We start from the raw sequence: 15,584 nt of genomic DNA on the forward strand, positions 1-15,584 counted from the left end.
ATGAAACAAGGCACAGGTATAATACATAAACTCAGTCACATTATTTCCCTAGAAAACTTAGCCTCTCTTTATTATTCCTTTTGTCAATCTCATCTCCAATACTGTATCAGCTCATGGGGATCCCCTGATACTAAGAACATGAGCAAATTAAATAAAATAAGACAAAAAAATATTAACAAAATAAACAAGATATTTCTAAAAAATAAACAGAACCCTTTTAATCCTTTAGATGTAGAATCCATCTATAAACTTGAATGTTGTAAGCTCATACATAGGATAAAACATAAAACAGCTCCTAAAATCTTAAACGACCTTTTCATTGACCCTAAACATCAAACAGGTACTAGAATCCAAAAAAATGCATTGTTCACCTTACACTATGATCAAGTAAAGTCTCCTATTCGTTTCTACGGTCCTCAATGCTGGAACCAAAACTGCTTACCTTTTAGCACTTTGACAAGCCAGTCCACTTTCTCTTCCAAACTTAAATTAAAACTCGTCAGTTAAATCTGCAATTTCCACCACTTCCATCATCCAAAAAAATATTCCTTGCTGCTGCCAAAGCAACTTATAAAATAATTATTTATATATCTATTTTCTCCTCCATTTCAGCTCATTTCTATTTTTCTCTTCTTATAGTTTTTACTTCCAACCGACCTTGTAAACCCTTAGGGTTATTTCGTGTTAGGAATTTTTAAATGTACATAAGCTCGTAAAACGAAAATAAACTTGAAACTTGAAACTTGAAACTTTTTAATAATAATAAATCAGATATTTCTCTCTTATAAGAACTCCTACAAAATGTTACAAGAACTTGTAAAAAGAAAATTGAATGAAAAATCAAAGAAAAAACACAAAATTTTAGCCTAACGCTCAAAAAGTATATACATATACATAATCAATTGAGATCACATTACATGTAGCCTGTAGCCTCTGTAATGTTTATGTCCATGGTATGAGCTACAGTTCTCTTGGGTGTTCTACTCCCCCGAATACATAAAACAGTCGATCTGACCAAAGCAAAAGATAGTTTAGTCCTCAAGAAATTTAAAGTCAAAGACATCATTTCATTCTTTTTCTCAGACAGGAGCATACTGAGGGTTTTTATGAACATTTGTGCTTCCCTGCCTGAGCCTCCATTTGTTGTGAAAATTAGAGGCGTTAAGGATCCTCCATCAACCTGTATAATTCTCTGATTATACTTTCTTTTCTTCTCTTTCTCGTTGACCTCAAAAGCATTTGAAGGGCTCATTCTAGAGTACCTTTGGGCATAGGCATTGAACACCCTAACATCAAAAAATGCCCGCTGGCCTCTAGTCCAGAACCCCCCAGCACTAATGTCAGCCCTTGCTCCATCCTCCTTTATGGCGCCTGATGCAAGAAGTTCACCAGTAATGGGCTCCAGCTGAGGTTCAATTGTCACGTCGTTTGTGACATCATTCAGTAGGTAAGCAATTGTGTCTCTAATTTCGTTGTGGCGTTGATACACGAAACCTCCCTTTGGGCACGATAATGCATGCTCGACTGAGAAACGCTTTCCACACGCACATATACTGGGAAGGTGTTTAAGCTGCCATCTGTAACGAATTGCGATCGAGTCAAAGAATTCCCGTTTCGTCAGGACGAATTGCTCGCTCTTCAAAGGTTTTGCTGTCAGCCAGTTGGAAGCTCCCTTAACTTGTGCGAAGTCGTTTGCTTTAATTTCCTCTGGTGTCATTTCAGCTCGGATGTCGTTAAGAGTTTCCTTGTGTCGTGCTTCCTTTTCCTTTTGGATCTTGTATTTTAAGCTGGTTTCAGTTCCTGGGAGCTCTTTCTTTTGTTCAACAATATTCTCAGTCAACTCTCTACTTACAGTCAATGAGTTGTTAAATTCAATTTTTGCTATCTCGGACATAATAGGAATACCGAGACCCCCATATCTGACTGGTAGGGCTATGAGACGACGTTCCAATTGGTTACATATGTGGCCTTCTGTAATGGCAGGGATCAATAGGTTGTCAATGGCATTGTCAAGTGGAGTAAGAAGATCTTCTATGTCGCTCGACACTCTCAGATGGTACGTAAATTTGTGGTTGTGATTTAGCTATGTCTGCCAGGATTTCGATCTGCTTGCACCAGTCAGTAACACGTTCTTGGAAATAGGTTCGCTTGTATGATTTGTCTCCAATTGTTCCTCCCAGGTACTTTTTCCCGTCCACAGTAATTTTCACATTTGTCCCTGAGAAAATCTGTTCAGCTTCAGCTAATTTCTCCTTGTCCTTTACAATTAACCAGGATTTAGTCGCTTTAGGATAATACCCTATGAGTGGGCCAATACGATTTATGATGGTCCACCATTTTAACAAGTCCTCCAATTTGCCAGCTCCAGCTAAATCATCTGCAAAGGCAACACTTTTGATGGGATCTTCTCCTAGTTGTTCCTGGATAAGTTCTTGTAAGGGAAGGAGACCGATGGCATAGGTTGCCATTGCAAGGGGGTCTCCTTGGGTAGTACCTTCCTCTGAACTGATTTCCATACCACAACTAACAAAAAGTCTCGATTTTCTAGAGTAACAGTTCGATACATAGGTGGCAATAGCGGGGCAAAGCGATTTGATATTATGTAGAAAAGATTTTCGGTTTAAAGAATTGAACGCATTTGAAGTATCTACTAAAAGTATGGCATCCGTAGCCTCTTCCTCAAAGATAGTATGCATGGCATGTACTGCTGCTTCACAACCAGCTTTCTGGCCAGCACATACTTGGAGAGAGCCAGCAGCATTCATGATATCGTTCTTGACAATTGAAATCAGAGTTTTACCAAAAATTCTACGCAGCACCTCCCCAATTCCGATGGGTCTAACCCCAGGATCTTTGTCGAGGGGGATCAAACGACATGAGAGGAAAGCTTCAAGATCCCTTTCCGATGATTCAGGGTTAATAGAATGTCGACATAGTATCTTGAGCATGTTAGCTAAGCTTGTCCGTAGGTCCTCTCCGGTTTTGCCATAGTTTCTTGACGCCAATATTCTGCGCCATCCATTAGCATCCATACCTGACGGGCCTGCAGCCCCTTTAGTTTTTAAAGCAGCAGAGAGTATGGCACAACTGTCTATTTGTTCATAAACAATTGGATCGATTTCAATGATATCTGGCTCTGGCTCCAAACTGGAAGGGTGAAGGTCACGAAGAATGGTTTTAGTGTTGGTATCAAGGTCAAGAATTCCTTTGGATGACGAGTTTTCTAAAAGTCTAAGTGCTGCTTGAATATTACCTCGAAGCATGTGTTTTGTGAATTCCTTTGTGATTGAAAAGGCAGATTGCTTTTGGGAGTTTTTCATATGTTGTGTTGTTGAAGCCCAGTTTTTTAAGGTGCGTAACCAATGCGTAACCACATGTGTAACCAAGGCAAAACAGGAAATTATGTAGAATTTGACTGCGTAACCATGCGTCACCACTTTTTTTTAAAAGTAATATATAATATATAATATATATTACTTTAAAAAAAAAAGTTGGTTATGCATGGTTACGCATTGATTTTCTACATAATTTCCTGTTTTGCCTTGGTTATGCATGTGGTTACGCACTGGTTACGCATGAAAAATCTTGATAAATATCTAATATGATACATATTAAACTAGGCTATGTACATTTTATATAGTTGACCTTAGTATTTTGTTCTCAGACCTTTCTTTTGAATCATCAATCTCAATCTTTTGGGCATAGAGTTGATCAGATTGTTTACGGTTTGCACAGGGAACTCCATAAAGGTTTTTTCAATCCTGGTTATAAACTCATCATAACTTTCCTTAGTGATGTTTTGATTTTTGGCGTCTTCGGCAAGTTTTTTGCGAATAAGGTGGAACAAGTTCTCAATTATATTTAAATCAGGTGATCTAACAGGAATCTTCACAAGCCCATAATCTTTACTTTCCCAAGTGTCCCTACACAAGGCGGCGTTTTATTTTGGACATCCATCCATTAAAAAGGTACGTTGTCCATCCTTGGCCCCACAGTTGTCAAAAGCTTTGGGAAATTCCTGTCTAATTAAATTTGAAAAGTTTTTACCATTGATGGTCCACGTGTGGGGGTGACACATTACAACACCTTTTCCATAAGAGACAGCAACAAAGAACTTTGCAACTTTTCTTCTACTCCCCTCTTTCCTTCCTTTTGTCGTTATTTTGAGCCCCTCGTCCGGTCTTCGCCATGTCATAGATGTTACAGCCCGAGCTTCTCCGGCAGGGTTTGATTTGTGTGAGAAGCCCACACCGTCCAAGTAAAACCATTCTTCATTCTGGCAATAAGACAGCGGGAGACGGATTTTCTCTTTCGCTCATGTAGCGCGCAGCTTCTTATCCTTGTCGCTTAGAAGGCCCTTCTTGCGAGACTTCAAATATCTATAATTGTTCCTGCGCAAGCACCGAGTAATATCCCTTCCATGTATTCCTGCCTGCTGCAAGCCAGTCTCTTCCAAAATCTTTCCTGCTGTGAAAGCAGCACCATCAGCACGGAGCTCCAAGAGCGATCTGAGGATTATTCGTTCCTTTCGGGCATCCAATTTCTTTGGCCAGCCTGGATTGTTATGTCGGGCATCCATGGAAGCGGTTGGCTGATCCAATGGTTTCTTTGCATGGCGGCTCATTATTCTCGGTGAAACTTTCAATTTATGGAAACGTTGTATCAGTTCGGGGCAACTTACACCATGCTCTTGATGGAGGACGGCCAGCTTAATTGAATCTCTTCCCGATATCTTCTGATACGTCATTTTTTAATTTTTCACGTTCATTACGTTATTTTTGTATATGATTGTTTTCAACTTTTTATTATCTAAAGATAAACAAATGAGAGTTATAACAATGAAATGAAAATGTCTATATAATTTTTGCTTCTCATAATTGAATGTTTCCGCAGTCGCGGCTTTGCCGTAAAATAGTATAACTTTCTTTCATATCACTTTATCAGTTATTTTTTTGGTGTTGAGAAATGTTCTTATAAAAAAAGGATAAAGTAGTGAACATGTAAACAAAAAAATAATATAACCTTTCACACAGTAAACAAAAGAAATGATTGAGTTGAAAGGCAACATAAAATTTGAAAACACAAATGATGGTCATGGCCACCAGTGTATCTGTTTTGGTGGCTACCGGTTTGTTTGTTTTGGTGTCTACCGCTCCACTATTCACCGCAAAAGAACCACCACCCCCGATTAGAGACATCATGGTAATATATGTTTAACATCAAGAAGCCCTAAACTTGGAAATTAAAAGCATAAACAAGTCTATAAAAATAATAACAAAAGATTGAAAAAGTCCAAAAAAATACAGACAACCAGTGCAATAATATTTGGCAGTAAACACTGATTTTTTATGTTAAAACTTATTTTCCTCCCCCCAAGCTTCAATGGTTGAGTCTGCAGCCCTGTTGCCTTCTTCAACCATTGAAATTAGGGGGAGGGGATTTAGGAGAGGAAAGTGAGTAAATTCAGTGTTTTTTTAGGCTGGTGCCAATATATTATTGCACTGATTGTAGATAGTTTAAATGAAAACTTTAATAAAATCAACTCAAATATAGAAAAACTGTCCAATAAAATCAAATCTTTAGACGATCAAAGTGAAATTATCAATAAGATTGAAAACAAGCTTGCTGTTATGGGACACAAACTTCAGGAGACATCAAACACAGATCTACCTGAACAATTAACAGCTTTATTGATTGGCCTTAGGAACCAAGGCATGTAACGATTCGGACATTGCAAACTCTAAAATCCATAAGTTCCTCACTTGCTTATTTGGAATTCCTCTTGAAACTCCAAAACTAGACCATTACATGTCATCTATTGGATTTAAAAAGTCAGAAAAGAGTTCCAAATCAGCATCATGACGATAAAAATCCTACTTGTCAACACACAAGGAATACAATCGAAACTTACTTAAAAAAGCTTATAGAAACTCATGATCCAGATTTTGTTTCAATTCAAGAGACTTTTCTTAAAATAAATAATCCTCCAAAAATCACCTTAAAAGGCTATGAGATCAAAGACTACAGGAGACCAATGAAAGCCAAAGGTGGCATAATTCTTGCATACAAAAAAGTATCAAGCATATCAAGACAAACAAGATAACAACTAATAAGAACAATGAATACATAGAATCTAATTTTTTTTTGAAGATAACTAATTCACTGTTATTTCACTCTATAATCCTAGATCTCATAGCATTGATACTGTTGAAATCAACAAACAATTCTATATCAGTTTGTGACTTAAATTGTAAACATTATTACTGGGGAAATAATGGTTTAAATCAAGGAGGAACGAGACTTTACAATTTCATGATAAATAACAACATCAACTCCACTTATCATACACAACCCACACATGTTTGTCAAATTCCACCTCACATAGAAAGTGTAATTGATATCTGTCTATGGAAAAGTCAACACTCTTACGTAAAGAATGTCACTCCCTAGATTGGATGACCATTTCCCTATTATATTTGCTCTTGATTCAAATCTATCCAAGCCAAAGAGTGAAAAGAAGATTCCTCTTTACCATCAAGTGGATTGTGAAGAAGCCAGTAAGCAAATTGATAACATTGATACATCTGACATGACTATTGAAGGAATAGATAAGATTTTTGATGAACTAGAAAAAGCTGTGATAAGTATTCAAGAAAAAATTCTTCATAAGACAATTTACACTAGCAATCAAGGACTCAATAAAGACATTAGAAATAAGATTGATGAGACAAAACTATTGTCAAGACAATTCAAAAGGTCTAAAAATCCTGAAATCAAAAGACAAATAAATTGTCTTAAACAAAGAGAAAGATTAAAGAGTCTGAAACTGAAAAAATGAGGAAACATATTGATAATATGAATTCTAGCAGCTCCAAAAAGTTCTGGAAATCGTTTGACCATGTCTTTAAAACGAAGAAAGTAAACATTATTTCCCAAATTCAGGACCCAGAAACAGGAGAGATTGTAACTGATGAGAAAGATATTGCTAATGCTTTCAAGAAATCACAAGAAGCTATAGTCGAAGGAAATCCTGTTCATGACATAGATCATGAAAACACTGTTAATAACTGGTACAATAGATTTAATAAGTATCATGTTCCAATTCAAATTCAATTTGAACAAGCTGAAATCTCTAAAAAGATACGTTCATTGAATACGAGAAAAGCATCAGGTCCAGATAACATACTTTTCAAGACCTACCTATTTCTTTGTTGGATCAATTTGGAAAGATTCTAGAATCCTTGATGGCTGATGTAATTAGATTTTGGGCTGAAGATTGGAACAAACTTGATTTAAATCAGGCTGGATTCAGAAAAAGTAGAAGTACTAATGACCATCTTTACACCTTGATACAGTCTGCTTTTGAAACATTTAATAGACACAAACAGTTAGATGTCATATTTATTGATTTCAGGAGGTGAATCAGGTAAAGTTCTTAGGTATCACAATAGACTCTAAAATGAATCTAACACAACATACAAACATCAAGATTGCTCAAGCAGCACAGAAGATTCATATATTAGTGAAAATGAATCAATTTGGTTTCAGTGTGAGTGCAAAAAGAAAAGCATGTAATACCCTTATTAGACCTATCATTGAATATGGCTCTACTATGATGTGTATGTTAAACAAAGAAAATATTAGAAAATTGGAGACTTTTCAAAACAGATGTCTCCGTTTGATAACACATTCAAGCAGATTCATTAGAATAACAGATCTTCAAGAACTGACATCAATAGAATGCAGAATAAAATCACTTGCTAAAAACCAAAGCAAACCCAAAAAACATTTATGTGACACCAAATGATTTAATCACCAATTTTGTTCTTTGATGCTTGATGTATGATCTTATTTCATTTGTAGATGTTTACCTTGTTTCTTCCATATATAAATAGTTGATGTTTGGCAGGGCTTTAGCTCTTGTAAGTAGGTATAATGTGAGAGTTTGAACACAATGGGAATTGTTAACATGAATAGAAATGAATGGGTATTGTTAACATGAATAGAAAATGAATAGGCATTGTGTTAGAGCAGAAATGAATAGGCATTGTGTTTACTTTATCTCAATAATATTAAAACAAAAGGGGTATGGATCGAACTAAAAATGAATGGCTATTGTGCTCATGATGTCTATAAATTTCAAAAATTAAGTTTATCTAAACATATCAAGCTATAGCATAAAATTGAATCATGTCAGCTGTTGCAGAAGTAAAGATTGATCAAGAAAAATTAACAGAAGAAGAAATTACACGAAATATCATCAATAAATGGCAACAATATAATAAAGACTCGCAGAGAAAAATAAACACGACATTTGCAAGACACAAAATAGGAAAAAAGAAAGACAATTAACTCGTTACGCCAATATCATACCAACCAACAAAACTTTGATCAATTGGTGATTTTATCAAGAAACAACATCAAATGTCTAAAAGAAGACTTTGAAAAGATTTTGGAAGAAGCAAATCACAAACAAGAAAAGAAGAAGAAGAAAGAATCAGCAACATCATCAACATCATCGACTACTGGTATGCAAGCCCCACCAGAAACTACAATCAAGAAAGATGAAATCAGATCAGGAAAAGAACAATTGAAATACAAAGATGACATGATTCTGATGTTTTTGGAACAAATGAATAATAAAGTTTTTGACGTGAAAAAAGAAATGTGAGGGATGTTTGGAAGATTACCCAAGCCAACGAGATCACTATTGTCTGATGACAGAAGCAAAAGAATTTTTAGAGGATGCATTCTCAAACCTCGTCAAAGTGGTTGACGAAGAAGAAGCAAATCGTAGGTGTCGTTTGAAAAACCATCTAGACGATAAAATATATATGAGCAAAAAAGAACTTTTAAATGATGAACACTGGGTAAATAAATTGAAAAAGAAGATTTTACAATCAAAAATTTTAAAATAGAATTTATCACGATGTATCTCTTTGTATTAAGAAAGAAAAATTATTCATTTGAAATGCTTAATGATTGTTTGTTATATTTTTTGTTCGGTTGTATTATTATACGCATGAGTGAATAAGATGAAAAAGAAAAATTGCAGCGATAGTTTTTAAATCAAATCAAAACAAAAAGAATAATTACATACATCGAATTTTTTAAATGCGTTTCGAAGTTTTATTAAGAAGGCAAGCTAACTAAAATTAAAATGGAAAACTCTTCAAGAATTTTTGATTTGATCGTTCTTTCAAGTGGCGAGGAAGGAGGAGGAGGAGGAGGTGAACCTTCCCTTGGCACAGGGAATAGGCCCTAACTTAACTTAGGGTTCACAGCGCTATGACAAATAAAAAAGTATAGTAAAAACGAAAACATTAAGTGCAAAATAATATAGCCTATTTAGAATTATAAATAATTTTTCTCCATTCAACACGATCAAGAGCTTTCCCATACCATTCACATTTCAAAACATCGACTTTCTTTAAACTTTTGTAAATACCACGACCATAGGTAAAATCAGGCGCTCCGCGAGGGCGCTTTTCATTAACCCAACACGTTAACATTTTACGAGGAAGACGGTCAGAAGACATTCGAGCAACATGCCCTAGCCAACGAAGTTGCCGGCGTATGACATAAATGTCAATAGCGAGTAATCCAGTTCGATTTAAGAGATCTGTAGTGGATATCCTATGGATTCTCGTATGTTTCAAATTCAAACGACACATGGTACGAACACATCTCGCATGAAATCCACGTAACTTTCGAAAAGTAGCTTCGGTCAAACACCAATGCTGGCGAGGAAGAAGAAGAATTAATCATCGAATCAGATTCATCAGATTCTTCAGATTCGTCAGATTCTTCAGATTCAACAGATTCTTCTGATTCATCAGATTCTTCATCATCGTCATCGTCATCAAAAATTCAATTCACCATAAAAAGAAGAAAAAGAATTCAAAGCGACGACTCACATTAACCGACCCCCTCAAAAACACCACCACTACCAGTCAAACCACAAGAACCGACACCATCACCAGCACAACCAAAGAAAGTAAAGCATGAGAACATAATTGAAATGCCTGACGATTAGTTGTTAGAAGACTGGATTCGAAATTATCAAGGCTAATAGGTATGTTTTTCACACTTATTTTTTGATACTACATCTATCGCAATCTAAAATAAGTATGGGTCTTTTTTCAATAATAGATGATGAATAATGTAGGGCAAGAAAAGTAGCATATATTATAGAACTCATAGAGAACTACTTTATTTCTTTAAGACTCTTCACAGAAACAACTACTTCCCGCAATCAAAATATATTTGCAAATTATGGATTTTTCTTCTGGATCACAACCACTCTCACAATCGGACATTGATCAAAATTTGAAAGCAGATGAGGAAAAAGAAGCAAAAAAGTTCTTCATTGAAAGAGAAGAATATATCATGGAAATTGTCGATAAAACCACCGAAAGGATGATCAATGCTTTAACAGAGACAGTCAATGAAATGTGCAAAGGATGCCAAGAAGGAGGAGCACAAAAACATTATGTCTTATGTAAAGAACACATTATCAATACGACAATGAGACTGTTTGAACACATGTGGAATGAAATGGATATCGAGGAATTCAACAAGCAATCAACGGCAAAGTTTAAGAGACATCTTCAAAATAAGGAACAATTTTCAAGAGATAAAAATTGGTTTGAATATTTGAAAGAAAATTTCTTTATACATTATTTCAGAATAACAGAATAAATACAAATAAATGAACGTATACAATAAATTGAACATTTACTGCTAAAAACTACCATGTCCTGGGAAATATTTTAACAAAAAGTGTCCTATCTTTTGATCATTTGCAGATAGGTCAGTTCTATCAAATTTTTTTACAATGTCAGACAATCTTTTACCACGGCACAATTGAGTAGCAAAATAAATGACATATCCACCGCAAACTTTTGAGAATAATGACTGTAGTTGAACAGGATTTCTTTCGATTTCAGTCTGTTTATCAAATGTTATATTGTAGTAATGAGGAGCTCTTCCAAAACTGTCAAAAAATACAACTTTTCGTTTGGCAACAAAAACTAAGAGCCAATGGTTACCAAGTTTATGAATAGGTTGATCATTCACTATATATAGTCCATCAAGAAGCGAGTTTTCTTTGACAAACTCTTTAAATTGATCCAAAGCATAAACATCACGCAAATGTCTTCTCGTCACAGGGTCTTTGGTCAAAATACATCTAAGTTCATTCGTATTCATTATCCTTTAGTAATCTTTGATGACATTTCTGCATTTATCAATAGAAATGGTATTTTCAAATTGTGAGTACACAATTACTGTAGCAGTTTTTGCTAACGCTTGGTGAAATTCCAACTCGATTTTTAAGGTACCTCTACGTTTAGGTTGCTGATGTCCTCCTCTACAGAGTGATTGAGAAATATCAAAACCAAACAAAGCGTAGCCATTTTTATAGTCTATTCTCGTGATATCTGACCCATCATCAGCACCAAACGTACCAGCAATATCAAATAAACTTTTGTATCCTTCCAAGTATTGACCATTCGTAAAGTTTACACTGATAGGTTTTCCGGGTAGCGACTCGCCATTGATAAACACACCCACCTTTCGAATAGAGTGATGAGCAAAGTTAAACGTTTCTTTGTAATTTCCCACGTAAGAGGAATTGTCAACAACGCCGACAACAATTTTACTAGGCATTTGCCCCTGATAAGCATTATGCCAAACAAAAGATGACAAACCAGTAGCAGCTGAATGTGTACGAATGTCAATTCTATCCAATGGATAATTCGCTTGTTCTTTTTCCAAACGTCGTTGAATTTCTTCAAATTTATGCGGGGTTAGACTCTCAAACACATAATAGCCTCCGTAATAACGACTTTATCAAAAGCATAAACTCTGGTTTATTTCTCAACGAGGTGACTTTAAGCGTCAACCCATTCAAAATCAATTTTCCTTGATTGAAAATGTCCGAGTGAATTTTTCCAATGAGATCAACCACTTTGCTTTCAGCAAAAAATTCTTGTCTTTGTTTTAATGTAGTGTTCTGATCGGGGTCATGTGCAGCACATTTTCCGTGCTGATCTTTAGCGTAAAGCCCCATAGTGAGCTGCGATTTCTTAGCATCCCTAGCATAGTTTAGTAGTGCTTCCTCATAGGTGCGATAGGCATAGTTGTTGTGTGATGTTGAAACACTGACACCACCAAGTGACACATCCACCTGACTCGCTAAAGCACCAAATATGTAGTTTACAGGAGCAACTTTTTCATCTTCCTCAAGATCTGCCCCATCCGCTTTAACGATTTTTAAAGAAAATTTGAAATAAGTATTCGCCAAATCGAGAAACGTCTCACTCGCATTTTCCACAACAAATTCCACAGGCCCATTATCATTCAATTTAGAAATTGGATAAACATCCTCATAAACACCCTGTTTAATATCAGTCTGAACGAAAGCTGGTGTAAATACGTCTGTATCAGACAAAGCACACTCTTGATGAGCTGATTGATAATCTTTTTCGTCATCCATCAAGAAAAAATGTCTTCTCGTTTTCGCTTTGAAGGTGCAATTTTCAGAGGACCACCTCTACGTTTGAGTGTTCCGTCGCGAATAGCACGATTTATTTCCTGTAGCCGTCTTTTATGTGCTCTCTGATTAGCTTTCACACGAGCAGCTTTGGCAGCAGGAGAATTTAGCTCCTTTTTGAACGTTCTCCCAAAGGATTTGATGCTTTGTAACGATCTGTCTTTAATCGATCTCTTGAGAGATTTGCCTCGACGCACATCCTTGATAACTTGAGGGATAGCTCGCAATGCTTGCTTTCCTGCCGTCAACAGAGTTCTTTTCAAGACGGGTGCATAAGATCTTGCCAAACCTTTGAATATACTGCCAATAGCACCATGACCTCTTTGAATCGATGCACCATGAAACGCGGGCATAGATGTTCCACCATACTGCCAATGAGGTGCAGACAGTCGTTTCATATTGATGATGGCGATGATGATGACTTAATCATAAAACTTTGCCAACTTTCGCTTGAATAGCAACGTCACCACCACCTTACCAGATTGAAATGGTACCAATTCACCCGTGTCATCTCTTATATTGATGCTAATCTTTTCGATATGTCCTCGATTGACAGGAAAAAAATAGGGTTTGTCATATTTTTCATAACACACTTTACCATTAGGTTGTGTTACAGGAATGATCCTCACTAAGGGAACTTTCACATCACCAGCGTGTTGATTTTCAATAATGTCCGTATATACGTATATTGAACTAATTGTGTCTTGTACACTCGAAGGAGTAGGTGAAATAGTCTTTCCTTCCTTCTTGATAACTCCATTAGGGAAAAATCCCAAACATCTAGCAATGTCAGAATTTTGCCATCGAACCACGCAATTCTTTTTTAAATCGACTTTAGTTCTTTTTGTGACTGAATCATATTCGAAATGAAATGGGCGAAATATACCCTTTTGGCTCTTGTTGAGAGGATCGATAATGTCCTTGGCGCTATCATAATGTCCAGCAGGTAAGGTTATTTTTGTACGATACACAAGAGAAATGATAAAACAAAAGAAAGTCCGAAAAGATTCATTCTGACATCAAAAATCTTGAAGTAACAGACGAAGTGATCTCAAGTAAAATATGCTATATTTCGTATCTATATATTATTAGTATAACGCGTATGTCATTTTGTTTTCTGTTTTCTGTCTGTGTGTCACTTTCGATTTCGCAAGCAATGTTTTGTTCTCGGTAAGTTTGTTTTGATTGACAGATCGGATAGAGCCTGGTTTAGACTTTATTCAGCCTTTGTTTTGAAATTTAAGGCCCGTCTACATTTAGTAATTTTAATTTCTGTCTAGGCATGCCCGTTTTTTGTTTTTCTCTTTTCTTTTGTTTAAATTCTTTTCGAATGTAATTAACGATCGTATTTATTAATGACATTCGAATTATTTTCAAAACAAATTCCTTTTATAGAAAAGAATAATTCAAATGTAAATCAAAACATAACAGTCAAAAAGTTTGTCAAACCAAACAACGACAGCATTCAAAAGGCGATAAAAAGCAAAAAGAGAAAATTAGTCAACCTCTTTCTTCATATAAAAACATTCAAGTCGTCGTTACTGTCAAAAAGTGTGTACGTCATTTTACATGTTTAAATTTGAAAAGTGGCTGCGTTTAGACCAACTGGCATTTGTAGTTTGGCATTTGCTCATGAGGGATTCGATTGTAATAGCTTTTCCATTGTATTTTCTGTCATGGCATTTAAGGAATTTTTAGAGTCATTACTGAAAAGGTGATTCCCTCAAGTTCAACTTTGACAGATCAAACAATGAAAAGCATGGAATCTTTCAAAAACTGCAGTCATTAAGACTGAAACTTTTTGCCGTAGGGCTAGGCTATGGCAAATGTTGCAAATTTTACAATCTATAGAAAGAACTGAATAAAAAACGTGCAAATACTTTAAAAAATCAAAAATGTCATTTTTTCTCTTTGTTTTGGTTTCTTTGTTTGATTTGAAATGCCAGAAAAGGGGATTCCTTTGCTCAAAATGGCATTTCAAATGCCAACGAAATGCCAACACGCTGGCATCATTAGGCATTTGATAAACCGAACAATTTACAAAATGCCAGGCTGGTCTAAACGCAGCCAGTTATGACAAGGGTTTAAAAAAGCAACTTAGAATTGTCTTATTTTTTCAATCTGATAAAAACAAAGAGTTGCACTATTCTTTGTGACTTTCCCACTTTTTCCTGAAGAATTGTCATTTCAACTGGACTTCAACTATTCAGAGTTGTTTCAGACGACACTGGTACAGTAAACGATTCTCTTCCTGATAACTTTTGACAAAATTCGTCTACATCCGAAGGACTTTTATTGCGTTCAGCTACAGCTTAACCGGCGTGCGACGCCGGGTACCGGCTAGTTCTATCTAATACATCATTCAGGCAAAAAGTAAGTACAAAGAATAAAAGCTACTATTTATAAAAGTCATGGTAAAAATCGTAAAAAATGTTATCAATAAAAAGGCAATTAAACTGTAAAATTGGCTAAGTATAAATGATCCCAAGTGACTATTGATGAAAAGAAACTAATCTCGAGAGAAACTAAACAAAGAAAAGGTACAAGAGAAATGAGTTGCCAATCTTTAGTCTTTTTATTGGGAGGTTCTGATGCTTCAATTGATGCTGCTGATGACAGTGGTAGATTTACAGGAGATGCAACTTCAGTCTTTTCATTATCATCTAAACGAGCGATCATTTCGATATTTCCCTTTTCATTCGTAAACATTCCACTGACCTCTTCTAAATGTTTGAGCAGCAAGGTTGACTTTCATTTTTTGTGAGACCCAGTTTATGTGTGCCAGTCGTAGTTTAGTTGCAAGTCTAGATTAGAATGAATAATGTATGATGAGTATGAGGTTTTTAAAGCTATTGTAAAGCTCATTCCTTCATAGTCACCATGAATTTATTTTTGTCCACCATAAAGAGACCTTATTTTGAAATTTCAGCAAATAAGGTTTCACTTTATGGATTGTTACCTTTCGTGGAATTAGCCGGGTATATTTACCTCACTATCCTTTCCGTCTCAGAGCTGGATCACTCACAGG

At 35.8% G+C, this 15,584-nt stretch overlaps 2 protein-coding genes and 1 long non-coding RNA gene across 3 annotated transcripts; 1 reads left to right on the forward strand and 2 right to left on the reverse strand.

Moving 5' to 3' along the window:
- The first annotated feature begins 9,957 nt into the window (after window positions 1–9,957).
- LOC136821813 (uncharacterized) lies at window positions 9,958–10,341 on the forward strand. The gene is made up of 2 exons (XR_010848803.1): window positions 9,958–10,075; window positions 10,226–10,341. It is a non-coding gene; the product is annotated as an uncharacterized lncRNA (long non-coding RNA).
- An 876-nt stretch (window positions 10,342–11,217) lies between these two features.
- LOC136821802 (uncharacterized protein F54H12.2-like) lies at window positions 11,218–11,670 on the reverse strand. The gene has a single exon (XM_067078019.1). The coding sequence runs from the start codon at window positions 11,668–11,670 to the stop codon at window positions 11,218–11,220; it is 453 nt and encodes a 150-aa protein (XP_066934120.1).
- Window positions 11,671–11,818: 148 nt separating this feature from the next.
- Window positions 11,819–12,499, reverse strand: LOC136821804 (uncharacterized protein F54H12.2-like). The gene has a single exon (XM_067078020.1). It carries the CDS (start codon window positions 12,497–12,499, stop codon window positions 11,819–11,821), a length of 681 nt encoding a protein of 226 aa, XP_066934121.1.
- Window positions 12,500–15,584: the final 3,085 nt, after the last annotated feature.

This window comes from Clytia hemisphaerica, unplaced genomic scaffold, assembly GCF_902728285.1.
Source record: "Clytia hemisphaerica strain Z4C2 unplaced genomic scaffold, Clytia hemisphaerica genome assembly, whole genome shotgun sequence".
Taxonomy (NCBI): Eukaryota; Metazoa; Cnidaria; class Hydrozoa; order Leptothecata; family Clytiidae; genus Clytia; species Clytia hemisphaerica.